This window comes from Lepidochelys kempii, chromosome 14 (assembly GCF_965140285.1).
Source record: "Lepidochelys kempii isolate rLepKem1 chromosome 14, rLepKem1.hap1, whole genome shotgun sequence".
Classification (NCBI taxonomy): domain Eukaryota; kingdom Metazoa; phylum Chordata; order Testudines; family Cheloniidae; genus Lepidochelys; species Lepidochelys kempii.
The window spans coordinates 10,332,956-10,346,538 of NC_136393.1; the positions used below are offsets into that span (position 1 = coordinate 10,332,956).

The following is a 13,583-nucleotide window of genomic DNA, read 5'->3' on the forward strand; positions in this document are numbered from 1 at the left end:
CCACTAGACAATGTTCCCACACCCAGAGTCACCTTCCTCCAAACATACTACCCAAGGTGCTTTGACCAGAATATCATGAGAGACTGGAAGACATAGTTCAAAGATCTCCACAAAATCCCAGTACGGGTGGATCCCTGAGTTAATGGACCACAGTGGGTCCAAAAGAGACATTACAAACTATCAATTATCACTTAGGGAGACTCTTGACATTAATGGACAGCTCCACAGTCCTGCATCACAGCCTGCGCGCCAATGCAGACAGAAGCGTCTGGACACCTAACACGGCTCCCATCAAGCTTTACCATTGATTTGAATGAGACTAGCGTTAGCCCAGTGAGGAGTGCTTTTCGAAAATCCTGCCCTTCATTTAAAGATACGGCATCCTTGGCAGAGAGTGTGAGTGCAGACAGCGTACAATTGGCTCTGCTGTTACCATGTGCCCCTGAAAGTGACTATGCAAGCTGAGGTGCTTTTATGTCTAGTAAAGGTACTTTGAGAACATAGGTACTTTGAGGTACGTTGAGGAACATAAAGGTACTTTGAGGTACTTTGCTGAGAACATAGCCCAAATGCAGGAAATACAGCTATGGCCCGGCAGCCTGGAAAAGTTTCAAATCAAAGCTCTTCAGACTGAAAAAATGCCTGTTCTATTCTGGCTGGGAGGTTTTTATATTGTGCCCATCACTTTACTCTTTGCCTATCTACCCTACAATCGGACCTGTGACTGCTGCGGGGTGGGCACCCCTGAGCTAGCTTTGACCTAGCTAGCATGAGTGGCTATAGGAGTGACGCTCCAGCAGCTAGCTGCCTAAGTAAGTGACCAGGGTGGGCTTGTACAGCCTGGGTTGAAGCCTGTGGTGCTGCAGCCTCACTGCTAGCTTAGAGTTAGCTTGCGTATGCCTACATGGGCTGCAATCATCCCTCCACCTGCAGTGTAGACATGCTTCCAGGCATACACATTTGAGAATTTTAACCCAAGCAGACAGTCAGATCTCGAACACCTGTGCTTCAGGGTACTGGCGAGGGGTTTTTGGCATAAACTTGTTTTTCTCTCTGCTGTTATTTTGTCTTAAGGGCCTGATTCAATCCCGAGTGAAGACTCTCATTGACTTCAGTGTGTGCTGGATCAAGCCCCAAGTGAATGGTTCCAGCGCAAATATTTGTGTGAATTTTGAACAAGGTTTGTTCTCGGCAAGTATTTGCAAAACCAAAATTTGCTTGCACAAATGTTCACAAAAAGCCTGCAGAAAAGCGTTACAAACATATGGTTCAAGTTAGCCTGCTTAAAAATCCAAGTGAATATTCATGAGAGATTTTCTCCGTCATTGACCCAGTTCTTATCTGTATGAAAATACACATCTTCTGAAAAGACTGCAATCAGTGACTTTGTTCCTGAATGAGGTAGAGGAGATAGAATTGTTATTTTAACCATCAGACATGGAGTCAGGATTGGATCTCTCAGGAGCCTTTGATCTGCACTAAGATTATCCTGTGATCCAGAGAGCAGCGGCTTTCATTCCAATCTTTTCTGATCTCCCCATAACATGACAATTTACAAAACAGTTCCTGCTGTCTCTCTATTCCTTTGTGACTTTCAGATTATGGATACCAGACATATTATGCTTAATAACTGGCAGTTGTTGTCAGAGGAATGGCACTTGGCTGTTCTTGCCAAGAGGCCTGGATGCAAATGTCACAGCCCATGTACCATTTGGGGAGTTTAAGATCTAAATTAATGATTTGGCATTTACCATTCTGAGGCCTGTGATGGTGCATCTCAAAGACTGAAGATTGTCCATGATTATTTCCCCAGCCAAAGGAGAAAAGTCTTCAGAACAGCTCCATTCCACTAGAAAATAAATAACAAGGGGGAAATGTAATCAGATTTCAGTGTCAGGTAAAGAAATTGAGGCAGTTTAGCAACTCGGAAATTAACTAGCCTTCTTTTTCTTCCCCCCGCCACCTCCCATTTCCCTATTAGCTCTCCCATGGGACTATAGCGAGACAAAATGATGATGTTTCACAACACTGTGAACAGCAATTGACTGTGGTTTGTGTGTCTCTCAATAACAAAAAATAGCTCAAAAGCTTTTCATAAAAGTACATTTAAAATGTTTTGGCATGCAAGTTATATTCAGTTCGCATTTGCTCTCATTTAAGCAACTTCCTTTTAAAGAAAAAGCAGCAGCAGGAAAAACATCTTGTGTGGAGGACTTTGGTCTGCAAACACAATGAAGCAAGCCTATAAATAAAAATCAATAGAAAGCCCCTGATCTTGCAAATGGATTTGCGTGGGTGGACCCTTGTGCCTATGCAGAGCCCCAGGGAATCAGTGAAGTTTCACACGAGTGCCAAGTTCTGATCATAGATTCCGAAGCCAGAAGGGATCATTGTGATCATCTAGTCTGACCTCCTGTTTAGCACAGGCTACAGAACTTGCCCAAAATAATTCCTAGTGTAGATCTTTTAGAAAAAACACCTTGATTTAAAAAAATAGGCAATGATGGAGAATCCACCCTGATCCTTGGTAAATTGTTCCAATCGTCAATTACCCTCACTGTTAAAAATGTACATGTTATTTACAGTTTCAATTTTTCTAGCTTCAGTTTCCAACTAGCTGATCGTGTTATACCTTTGCCTGCTGGATTGAAGAGTCCATTATGAAATATTTGTTCCCCAGATAGGTATGTATAAATTATGATCAGGTCATCCCTTAACAGTTTCTTTGGTAAGATAAACAGGTTGAGCTCCTTGAGTCTCTCTCAGTGGTTGTCAATCTTTTTTTATTTGCGGACCCCTAAAAAATTTCAAATGGATGTGCGGACCCCTTTGGAAATTTTGAATGGAGCTGCAGACCCCTTTGGAAATCTATTGTCTGTAAATATATGAATTCTGGCCAGTCAGTTTTCAGTCTAAATCTTTTGCGGACCTCTTAGACATAGTCCATGGACCCGAGGGGTCAGCGGATCACCTCAGCTTGAGAACCACTGGTCTATCACAATAAACCACGTTTTCCAACCCTTCAATCATTCTTATGGCTCTTCTCTGGATCCTCTCCAATTTATCAACATCCTTCTTGAACTGCCAATCCCAGAAATGGATCGTATTCCAGCAACAGTGAGAATGGTACCAAATACTCTACTCTCCTATTTATGCATCCAAGGATCACATTCTCCCTTTTGGCTATAGCATCCCACTGGGAGCTCATGTTCAGCTCCAAGTATTTTTCAGTCATTGCATCCCAGGATAGAGTAAATATGGCCTACATATTATAACACATCACGTAGCTATTACTGCAGGAGCCATTACCCCTTTTTTGGCCTAAAAGTTGGCCTGAGTGGCTAATAAAACTTTGGGTTCTTGCAGGTTGTTCCAGTTAGGAGGAGAAATGGGATGGGGCCAGATACCTCTGATGCAATCTTGTTTATTTACAAAGAATGTACAAAGTCCTGTTTCCTTGAACACAGGAGGAATCAAAGAGGAGATAGTTTCTTGGCATATAGCCCCCAAACTCTTTTAGCCAGCACCACTCTGTGCTTGTCCGTGCTGTGTGTGTAGTTTTCTTCTCTCTCTCTTCCACCAGCCCACCCAGAACAATATCCAGTGAAACCCTCTGTACATGTAGTACTCATTCCTGGGTCGACTCGCAAACATATTTGTTTTAGGAGTGGACTTTTATAAAGGAGCATCAGCTATCTTAAATGATGGGTTGGAGTTGCAACCACCAGCTTCAATGATATTTTGCCCAACCCGCAACAGAATTATCCTCTCTGGGCCTGATCCAAAGCTCACTGAAGTCAATAGGAGTCTTTCTATTGACTTCAGAGGACATAGGACCAGATCTCTACTCCATTTCAGATTGTGTTACATAATCACAGAAGTCACACAGAACCATGAGGAATTACTAAGCAGTAGCCCACTATGAAAGTGAATCAAATGATGCTGTATTGACATATACTTTGCAACTGAAGGGGCTTATCCTGTGGGCTTAAGCAGATGCTGGGGTATCTTTACTCACTTAAGTCTTCCCATTAACTTATAAGAAGTTCTCATGAGTGAAAGATTTACAGGACCAGTCCCACTGCCATCAATCTCCCCCCTCCATTCCTTGCAAAAATGAATGAGAACATAAAAATAATATAAAATAGAGCGATGCAGACAAGTTAAATAGTTTTTAAAATGAGCACAAGCAAGTGGGGAAGTGTGACTGCTGACAGGAAAATAGCCTCTCTTTTTTTTAAAAAATTATACTCTAGCAATGGCAGGTACCAGGGGTATAGTCAAAGGCCAGTTACTATTGAAGACTCACACATCTGGGATTTAATAGTTGTCCACTTCAAAAACGCATCAGACTCAAACTTGTGGACAAGCTGTCATCCTGGACATCTATTTCAACAAACCCCCACAATGTCATTAAAGGTTAGAGACCAGCTTCTTCTCTCAGGTATGCTGATGTAAGTGTGGAAAAACTCCATTAGTTTTTTGCATTTACACCAATGTAACTGAGAGAAGAAGTTGCTGCAAAGATTTTTGCATTTTATACCCCCAAAATTCCCCAGAGAGGTTACTATTTTCAGAGGTTTAATTGTTATCAGCTTTAGTTTTTAAGATCAAGCACTAGATAAAAGTCTATTTAGAGCATATGATTCTCATACAGATCACTGGTAAAGCTGAGTCTGCCTTATTTGGAAAAAAAGAAAATAATATTTCACAATATTTTCTGCTTAGCAATTAATTTCCATATGTCTGCAGGGTTGCCAGAACAAGAGGCTCATGCCACCACCTTTCCCTTCTCTTCTCATTCCATCCCGCATGCTCAGCACTCCCTTTCTCCCTGACAGTGCTGTGTGATCTTAGATATTATATGCTATGTTCTCAAACACTTTAACATTCACTGCTAAGTAAACACTGTTGTTCTTGATTTTGTCCATTTGCCTCTGGCTTTTTTCAGGACACATTTCCCTAGAGTTCCGTGGAGTTTTAACTACCTATTTACCACTGGCTTTAATGGGAATCTCCATCCGCCTCTCTGAACATGTAGAGATTGTTACTGTAAGATGTTGTAGGGTTTTTGGTGTGTGGAGGGTTTAATTATAGCAGTGCCTGTAAGTGCCATTATATTTGATGGCCTGTCAGAGTTTCCATTGTAAACCATGATTTTCAGGGTTTTATAACTCAGCTGTATTAAATCACTTAGAACTGAAGTCTGGAATGCATGCTGCTAGCATGGACATGTTCCCTTACTGCAGTAGGGTACATTGGAGAAGCCAGTCCTAAGCTGCTGAGCATCTAACAAACAGGCTTTCCGTCATTTCAGCTGCCTTTTTTCTTCTCACAGATCCAGGTAAAACAAGATGGTGACATTTAGGGCCAGATTCTGTGGAACAGCATTTTGCTCCACTCAGCCCAATGGGACTAGAGCCAGAGTAAGGTACTTCTCAGCATGAGAAATGGTGTGTGTCCTGTGTATGTAAGACAAATGCTCGAAACTCTGAGAGAGCGGAGACTACGGGAGCTTTAAGCCACCTTTGGACCTTCCCAATCCTAGGCTGTTTTGGGGATTGTGCATAAATTTACACAGCCCAGGAAGGCCATCTAAACTATGGCAGCCCCCACAGGAAGCCCCGAGGGCTGTAGTGCTACCAGAAATCTCTGGCTTGCTGCATGCTGCAGCCCTGTCCTAGCACGCTCCTCCTGCCCCAGCACATCCACATGCTTCAGGGCTTACAGGGGAGTCCTTGGAAGGCAGCATTATGTCTATCTTCACCAGTGCATGTGCCAGGAGAACCCTCCTTCAGTGGGAACCAGGGCGTTTAGGGTCCCTTTACACTGCTCTGCCTGGTTTACCCAACATGAAGGATTTGGAGCAGGGGTGAAGATCTCGACTAGCTTCAGAACCTGGTCCTTAATATAATGAAAGTCCTTCAAGGAGTGTGGCCCTGATTTTCATTGACACTAAGGCTCCTTGACACCATTCTGTAATTTATGCCCATTTTAAGGCCCCTTATAAGATGCCAGGGAGGTGTAAAAAGGCCTGAGTGTAAATGAGAATCAGCTCCTGTGTCTTTGTATGTATTCGGACAGGAGCTAGCATAATGGGGCCCCATTTCTGCTTGAGACCACTGGATGCTAATACAGTTACATAATATTAACAACGGCTAATGGCTTGTAGAAGGATACCTCAAAAAAGAGACAGAAAGCCTCATTATGAGTGCACAAGAGTAGACCTTAAGGACTAATTGCATTCAAAACAAAATTGACCATCAGAACTGCTCCCCGAACTGCAGAATGTGTTCTGAAAAGGAAGCGATGGTGGAGCATCTGTTGAGCAGGCACCCGTCACATGCTCCAGTGTCTCTTCCTTTTCAGAAGAGCCTGGGCAGGAGGCAATATGTGAACAGACACAATGAGGTCGCCAAGTCTGTACTGGAGCCTCTGTGGCAAGTACGGATTTAAACGCACCATGCGGTATTATAACCACTGAACCGAAAGCGCTCTAGAGAATGAAGAGGCTCAGATTTTATGGGATCTGGCAATTGTCACAGACTGAACAGTGCAGGCAAACAGGCCGTACACAGTTGTTGCGGAAAAGAAGACAAATAAGACCATGTTAACTGAGATTGCCATACCAGCAGACAGAAACACAAAAAAGAAAGAAGAAGAGAAGATGGCAAAGTCTGAAGAACTCTGCCATGTAGTGGAACGGTTATGGACAACAAGAACAAAGATGATCCAGTGATTACTGGAGTACTTGGAGCAACCCAGAAGGGTCTGAATGAGCTGCTCAAAGACATGTTAGGAGTGCAAAACATCACGATCAGTGACCTCCAGCAGACAGTGCTCTTAGGCAGTGGAAGAATTTAAAGGAAAGGCAAAGGAGAATGATTGTATCTGAGCACACAAAATGCAGGAATTCTGCAGAGGGGTTAACAAAACTCCCGACTATCCAATCGTACAAAGTAGGGCTCTCAAGTGATTAAAAAAAATTAATCGCAATTAATCGCGCTGTTAAACAATAATAGAATACCATTTATTTAAATATTTGTGGATGTCTTCTACATTTTCAAATATATTGATTTCAGTTACAACACAGAATACAAAGTGTACAGTGCTCACTTTAGATGTATTTTTGATTACAAATATTTGCACTGTAAAAAAACCAGCATTTTTTCAATTCATCTAATACAAAGTACTGAAGTGCAATCTCTTTATCTTGAAAGTTGAACTTACAAATGTAGAATTATGTACAAAAAACCTGCATTCAAAAATAAAAATATAAAACTTTAGCGCCTACAAGTACAATTAGTCCTATTTCATGTTCAGCCAATCGCTCAGAGAACAAGTTTGTTTACATTTGCAGAAGATAATGCTGTCTGCTTCTTGTTTACAGAGTCACCTGAAAGTTAGAACAGGCATTTGCATGGTACTGTTGTAGCCGGTGTCGCAAGATATTTATGTGCCCAGATGCATTAAAGATTCATATGTCCCTTCATGCTTCAACCACCATTCCAGGGGACATGAGTCCATGTTGAAGATGGGTTCTGCTCGATAATGATCCAAAGCAGTGTGGACTGACGCATGTTCATTTTCATCATGAGTCAGATGCCACCAGCAGAAGGTTGATTTTCCTTTTTGGTGGTTCAGGTTCTGTAGTTTCCGCATCAAAGTGTTGCTCTTTTAAGACTTCTGAAAGCATGCTCCACACCTCATCCCTCTCAAATTTTTGAAGGCATTTCAGATTCTTAAACCTTGGGTTGAGTGCTGTAGCCATCTTTAGAAATTTCACATTGGTACCTTCTTTTGCATTTTGTCAAATTTGCAGTGAAAGTGTTCTTAAAACAACCAACATGTGCTGGGTCATCATCCGAGACTGCGATAACATGAAATATATGGCAGAATGCGGGTAAAACAGAACAGGAGACATACAATTCTCCACCGAGGAGTTCAGTCATAAATTTAATTAACACATTTTTTTAATGAGTGTCATCAGCATGGAAGCATGTCCTCTGGCTTGGTGGCTGAAGTATGAAGAGGCATATGAATCTTTAGCGCATCCGGCACATAAATATCTTGTGATGTCAGGTACAACAGTGCCATGCGAATGCCTGTTCTCACTTTCAGGTGACATTGTAATTAAGAAGTGGGCAGCTTTATCTCCTGTAAATGTAAACAAAATGTGTTTGAGTGATTGGCTGAACAAGAAGTAGGACTGAGTGGACTTGTAGGCTTCCAAGTTTTACATTGTTTTGTTTTTGAGTGCAGTTATGTAACAAAAAATCTATATTTGTAAGTTGCACTTTCATGATAAAGAGATTGCACTACAGTACTTGTATGAGATGAACTGAAAAATATTATTTCTTTTGTTTATCATTTTTACAATGCAAATATTTGTCACAAAATAATATAAAGTGAGCACTGTACACTTTGTATTCTGTGTTTTAATTGAAATCAATATATTTGAAAATGTAGAAAAATATCTAAAAATATTTACTAAAATTCTATTGTTTAACAGTGTGATTAAACCTGTAATTAATCACGATTAATTTTTTTTATTGCAATTAATTTTTTTGAGTTAATCCCGTGACCTATTTGCGATTAATCAACAGCCCTAGTACAGAGTCATGATCAGGATTTTTTGGTGACTTATGGGATATATTTTAGACAGTAACTTTCCCTTTTATGCTTAAAGATCTTCTACGTTATGAAGGCTATTTGTTTAAAAAAAAAACCCAACAAAACATCCCCATGATGTAGTACTGAAGGATAATAATTTATTAAATAAAATAATAAAAATAATAATCCATTTCCCCAAATATTCAGAGATCACAGAACTCAAAGAAAGAAACTGGGTAATAAAAAGGTGTGCATTTTACGAACAGCAAGAAAAGGCTGAGGTCCCCTCCCTCCACAGCCATTATTGTACCCATCAAAACAAAAGAGGAGGTTTTCAAAATAATAAAACAAAAATGTATTGTAAACAGGTGAAAGCAGTGCTAACAGCTCCGAGCAAACCGATGCCCTGTCTCACACAGTTAGCTGGGGGCATGAGATAAGGGCAAGTGATTCTTTCTAATATGCTCACTCGGCACCTGGCCAACATTCTCAGCTAGTACTCCCTTGAGCAATTGGCAGGTGCCTAGCTACTGTGTCCAGGGGAGAGTGGCTGCCACTCTGCGGGTGTGACTAGGGGTATGTCTACACTTTGAGCCTGTTTAGGCTTAGATTTCGTTGAAATAAACTGCAGTCAACTGCAAATTAAAAGCATATTACTGCATAGTAAACCTTGTTCTGTGGCTTATTTATTTACACAGTAGTATTTTTACATAGCACAGTCCCAGTGAAAAGAAGCTAGCATGTCTGTGACACAGTCTTCACAGTCACTGTAATAATTTCTAACTGCAGGACTGCATCCATTGACTTCAATTGACATTTGATGAGGCCCACAATACAGAAAAATACTTCACGGTAAGGATAATGTGCTTATTGGTGCATCTCAGAGCGCACTGAGAGCAATTTTGGCAGAAGTTTCATTGCATATAATTTTTTTTTAACTATGTGTTAGTGTATGTTGCAAAGCTTGGTTGAAATGAATAAATTACCGGCACCACCGGATCTGAATGCATTTTTTTTAGTGTTGTATGAATAAAAGGCAATGGTATGATGTTGCAGAAATGCACTTCCTGGTAAGAATACTAGTTGCTGGGATGGTAATATTCTGAGCAATGGTTCAGGAGGCTGCTTAAAAGGACATGGAATATTAATGATGCATCACAGTGTCATCCACAATCTGACACATACACAGAAATTAAGAGACTAATGCTCCATTGTTTTACAGCCTCTTTATATCATTCCAGTGGTGCAAAAAGGCGATAAGCCAGATGGAGCTGCTTGTCAAAGAATTCCTCTAGTGTACTGGGCATAGCTGGAATGTAGCCAGAATGTCTATTCACTTTGGCTTCCAAGTAGCTGGAATTTGGACACAGACTGTTCAGCCTGAGAATAGGGGAAGCACAAAAGTCGCTCAAAACCACCTTCCACCAAGCCCCATTCCTGCACTGAGCACAACTTGGTAGGACCAGAGAATTGTGGGCATCATTTAGGGCTTGATCCCGCATCCGCTCAGGTTAATGGCCAAACTCCCATAGACTTCAGAGGGAAGCAGGGTCTGTTCCTTTCTTGTTAGAGAAGGAGACTGGGAATTAAGACTTCTGGGTCTTATTTGAGACTTCTATTCCAAATAGTTTCCCCAGGCTCTTCACCACCATTGTACTCCAAACTCTACTCCCTTCCTGTTCCGGTCAGTTCCTGACTCACATTTTATGTAGAAAAACAAAAAACAAAAAAAGGTGTGTTCTTAACTTGGGTTAACAACTCAGGTTCAATTCACAGTCAAGACACGGCAGCTTGGCTTTTAATTCAGGTTAGCGGCTCAGGTGAAATTCTGTAGGGGTGCCGAGGTGGATCTCAGGCTGTTAACCCGAGTTCACAGCTGAGTTGCCATGTCTACACTGCTACCTTAATGTGAGTTAGCTAACCTAAGTTAAGACCACTCTTCCCCCTCCCTCCCCCCCAGTGTAGTCATACAGTCTGGGCCTTAATTCACCACTGATTGCCCTGCACTTGATGTTGCTATTCACACCGGTGCAAAGGGAGGGCAAAACACCACCAGATCAGAACTTCAACACTTTACATTCACTTTGTACTGGGATGCAGGGCAATCGAGAATCAGATCCTTGAAGACAACTTGGATGATGGAGAACATCGGGGTTGGGCTATGGTGAACCAAAGCAAAAAAGCAAGTGCCAGAGCTGAGAACACTCCTCCTGATTAAATCAAGAGACTGCTAGCTGGAATGCCTCAGACGGCCTTTATCTGTATTAGAGCAACTTTCACTGCTGTAACTTGCAAACCCCTCATATAGACGTGCTACACTGGTGAAAGGCGGGGCCTCTACTGGTGAAAGGCTTAGACAAAGGGCTCTGGACTATGGAGGTATGACATGGCTTTACTGCTATTGCACTGGATTCAATTTGCAACGGATATTGCAACTCACATGGGGCAATGAGAGAGAGAAGCCAGTGTCATAGGACACCCTCCAGTCTGAGCTGCAATACAGGGCAGTAACAATACTGTAATAATCCTGCAAGTCCTCATGAGGCCAAGCTAAGAAGTGGCTCTGTCTGTGGAACTGTCCCATGCTGATGATACTGCTGTTTTGTTGAAGTGAGGCTGACCGTTATATGGCTAATAGCCTCTAACTCTTCACTGTTTCTTATTCCCTTCTTCAAACTTGAGAACAAAAGGTACTTTCCTACCAATTTTGTCTCTTTTACCATTTCACAAATATTAGTTTCTTTCCCTTTTGTTTCATGGTTTAGATTGTTAATGCACAACCCTTTTCAAAGACGGCTGCACAGATTTGGGGTATGCACGTTGTTGCTTAAAAATGTACATGCAGAAGCAGTGAGAGGGCACTAAATATTGCTTTTGAGTAGGTCCTACATAAAAAATGGCCATTGACAAGGTTTTTTTTAATGTTGGTTATGGAGAGGTAGATTGAAAACATAAAATAAAACATGAGACGGCAACATTTTAAAGGTTGGTAAAATTAAAGCTCTAAATAACATGATGATGGGACTTTAAGAAAGAACAAAAGACCGTCTCCCCTCAGCATTTTAAAAGTGTGATGGGTCTGACTTGAACCCACAAAAGCAGAGGTATAAACATCTACGGATGAAGAGGGTCCTTTATAAGAGCTCAAGAACAAGAGCTTGTCTTATAGACTGTAGCAGCTGAGCTGTAAGATACCTTAGCGCTGCTGGGTGAATTAAGGATGGAGCATGCTCCAGCCCTGTTCTCGACACCCGAAAGGCCTGCTTTGTCTTGAACACTGAATGTCCTTGCTGTTGCGGGTTTCTATCTGACTCTTAACATTATGTCAGAGCAGGGGTTTTTTTTGTATCTAATATATTGGTGACTATGTGTTTTTAATGAAGGTGCCCTGTATTCCGGAGCTAGCAAATGCACGGTGTGTAGCTGCGGTTGCCAAGATAAGTAGTAATTTTTAAATAAACAGCAGTATAAACAGTTACATAAAACTCATGTAAATTGCTGGCACATAATTTTAGACTGGCTTAAGTTATGTAACCTACTTTTAGCCAAGATTTTTTTTCTTTTTTTTTTTTAAAAAAAATACCCAATTCATGCACTTTACATTTTAGAACAAGGGATAGGCTTCTTGTCACCTGTTTCTTTCCCACCGCTCCCTTTTTGGGGGCGATGCGCAGAGTGTAGGGCAGCTCACCAGAGGGATGGACGGACAAGAGATACAGCGAAGGTAATAAAACATCTCGCCCACCCCAATCATTGATTTATTCAGGAAAGGAGCACCTTTTCCTGAATAAACAGAAAGCACAAGCCACAGCAGAATTGGTCACTTCTTTTGGCATTTGTTTCCTCACTCACACTTAAATTACTTACCAAGTTGCTCTGTAGTTTAATTAGATCCAAAGATTTGATTTATGTTGGGAAGTTAGACCAAAGTCCCTGGGGGACTAAACTATTGTGTGCCACAGGCGGAGAATAGAAGGGAGCAATGTGCTTCAATGTCAGAGGCCTTTACAACAGCACGGAGTTGATTAAGTGAGATATACCCAGATGATCCAGGCAAGTGAACCATGCCTCATCCTGCAGAGAAAGGAGCCCCCCACCCACCCCGACATACACAAGGTCCCAGCCAATCTGACATGGGAGGAAATTCCTTCCTGACCCCAAATCTGGTGATCAGATTAACTGTGAGCATGTGAACAAGACTCATCAGCCAGGCATCTAAGAAAGAGGATTCTCTGTACCACCTCACAGCACTAGTCTACTCCATCCAGTTTCCTTTCTCCAGCTGCGGCCAATCTTTGTTGCTTCAGTTTCTTCAGTTCTTTTCTAATTCCAAGTATTGCACGACTCCCCCCCCAAGACCTATACACAATTTTCACTTTCCCCAACAGACACTTGGGATCTTCCTTCAAATTCTCTAAAGGGCAGGGGATGAGGAGATAGGAGCACCTGATCACATGTAATTTACTAGGGGCCTTAGCGTAAGTGTGATTCTAGTCCAAAGGCAACATGTCTTAGAAAAGCATAACTGCTTCTGGCCCCAATCTTACAAGCCCCCCATTCCCAGGGAATAGTTTTGACTCAAGCAAGCTGTGCCACCAAAGCCATGGGGATGGTGCACACCAGTAAGGACTATACACATGACTGATGCATGCATTGTCTACGCTCAGGCTCTTTCTGAACTCTGCTACATTCAAAAATCCAATTAAAAAATGAACAGTCGTAAAGACGCATACACAGAAAAAAGGTCATTTCACTCACATGTGCCCAACATTTCAGGTATCAGAATGTTTAATGGCAATCGAACAAAAGAAAATACACTAACAGCCATCAAGTGAAATTGTTTGATGCCAGCATTGTTCTTTTAGTGCTGCAGTGTTAGAAACATTAAATAAAAAAAAAAGTCTTATTTGCCGAGAGCATTAATTACTTATGTTTAGGGGTTTTATTTTTTCTAAGTTAATCCCTAAATT

At 41.6% G+C, this 13,583-nt stretch overlaps 1 protein-coding gene across 1 annotated transcript in view; it reads right to left on the bottom strand.

Moving 5' to 3' along the window:
• Positions 1–13,583, bottom strand: part of ANKFN1 (ankyrin repeat and fibronectin type III domain containing 1) — a 98,294-nt gene that overhangs the window by 53,525 nt on the left and 31,186 nt on the right. Inside the window, exon 5 of the mRNA XM_073311045.2 lies at positions 1,752–1,849. Within this exon, the coding sequence (XP_073167146.1) occupies positions 1,752–1,849 (98 nt within the window). The remainder of the gene's footprint in view (positions 1–1,751; positions 1,850–13,583) is intronic.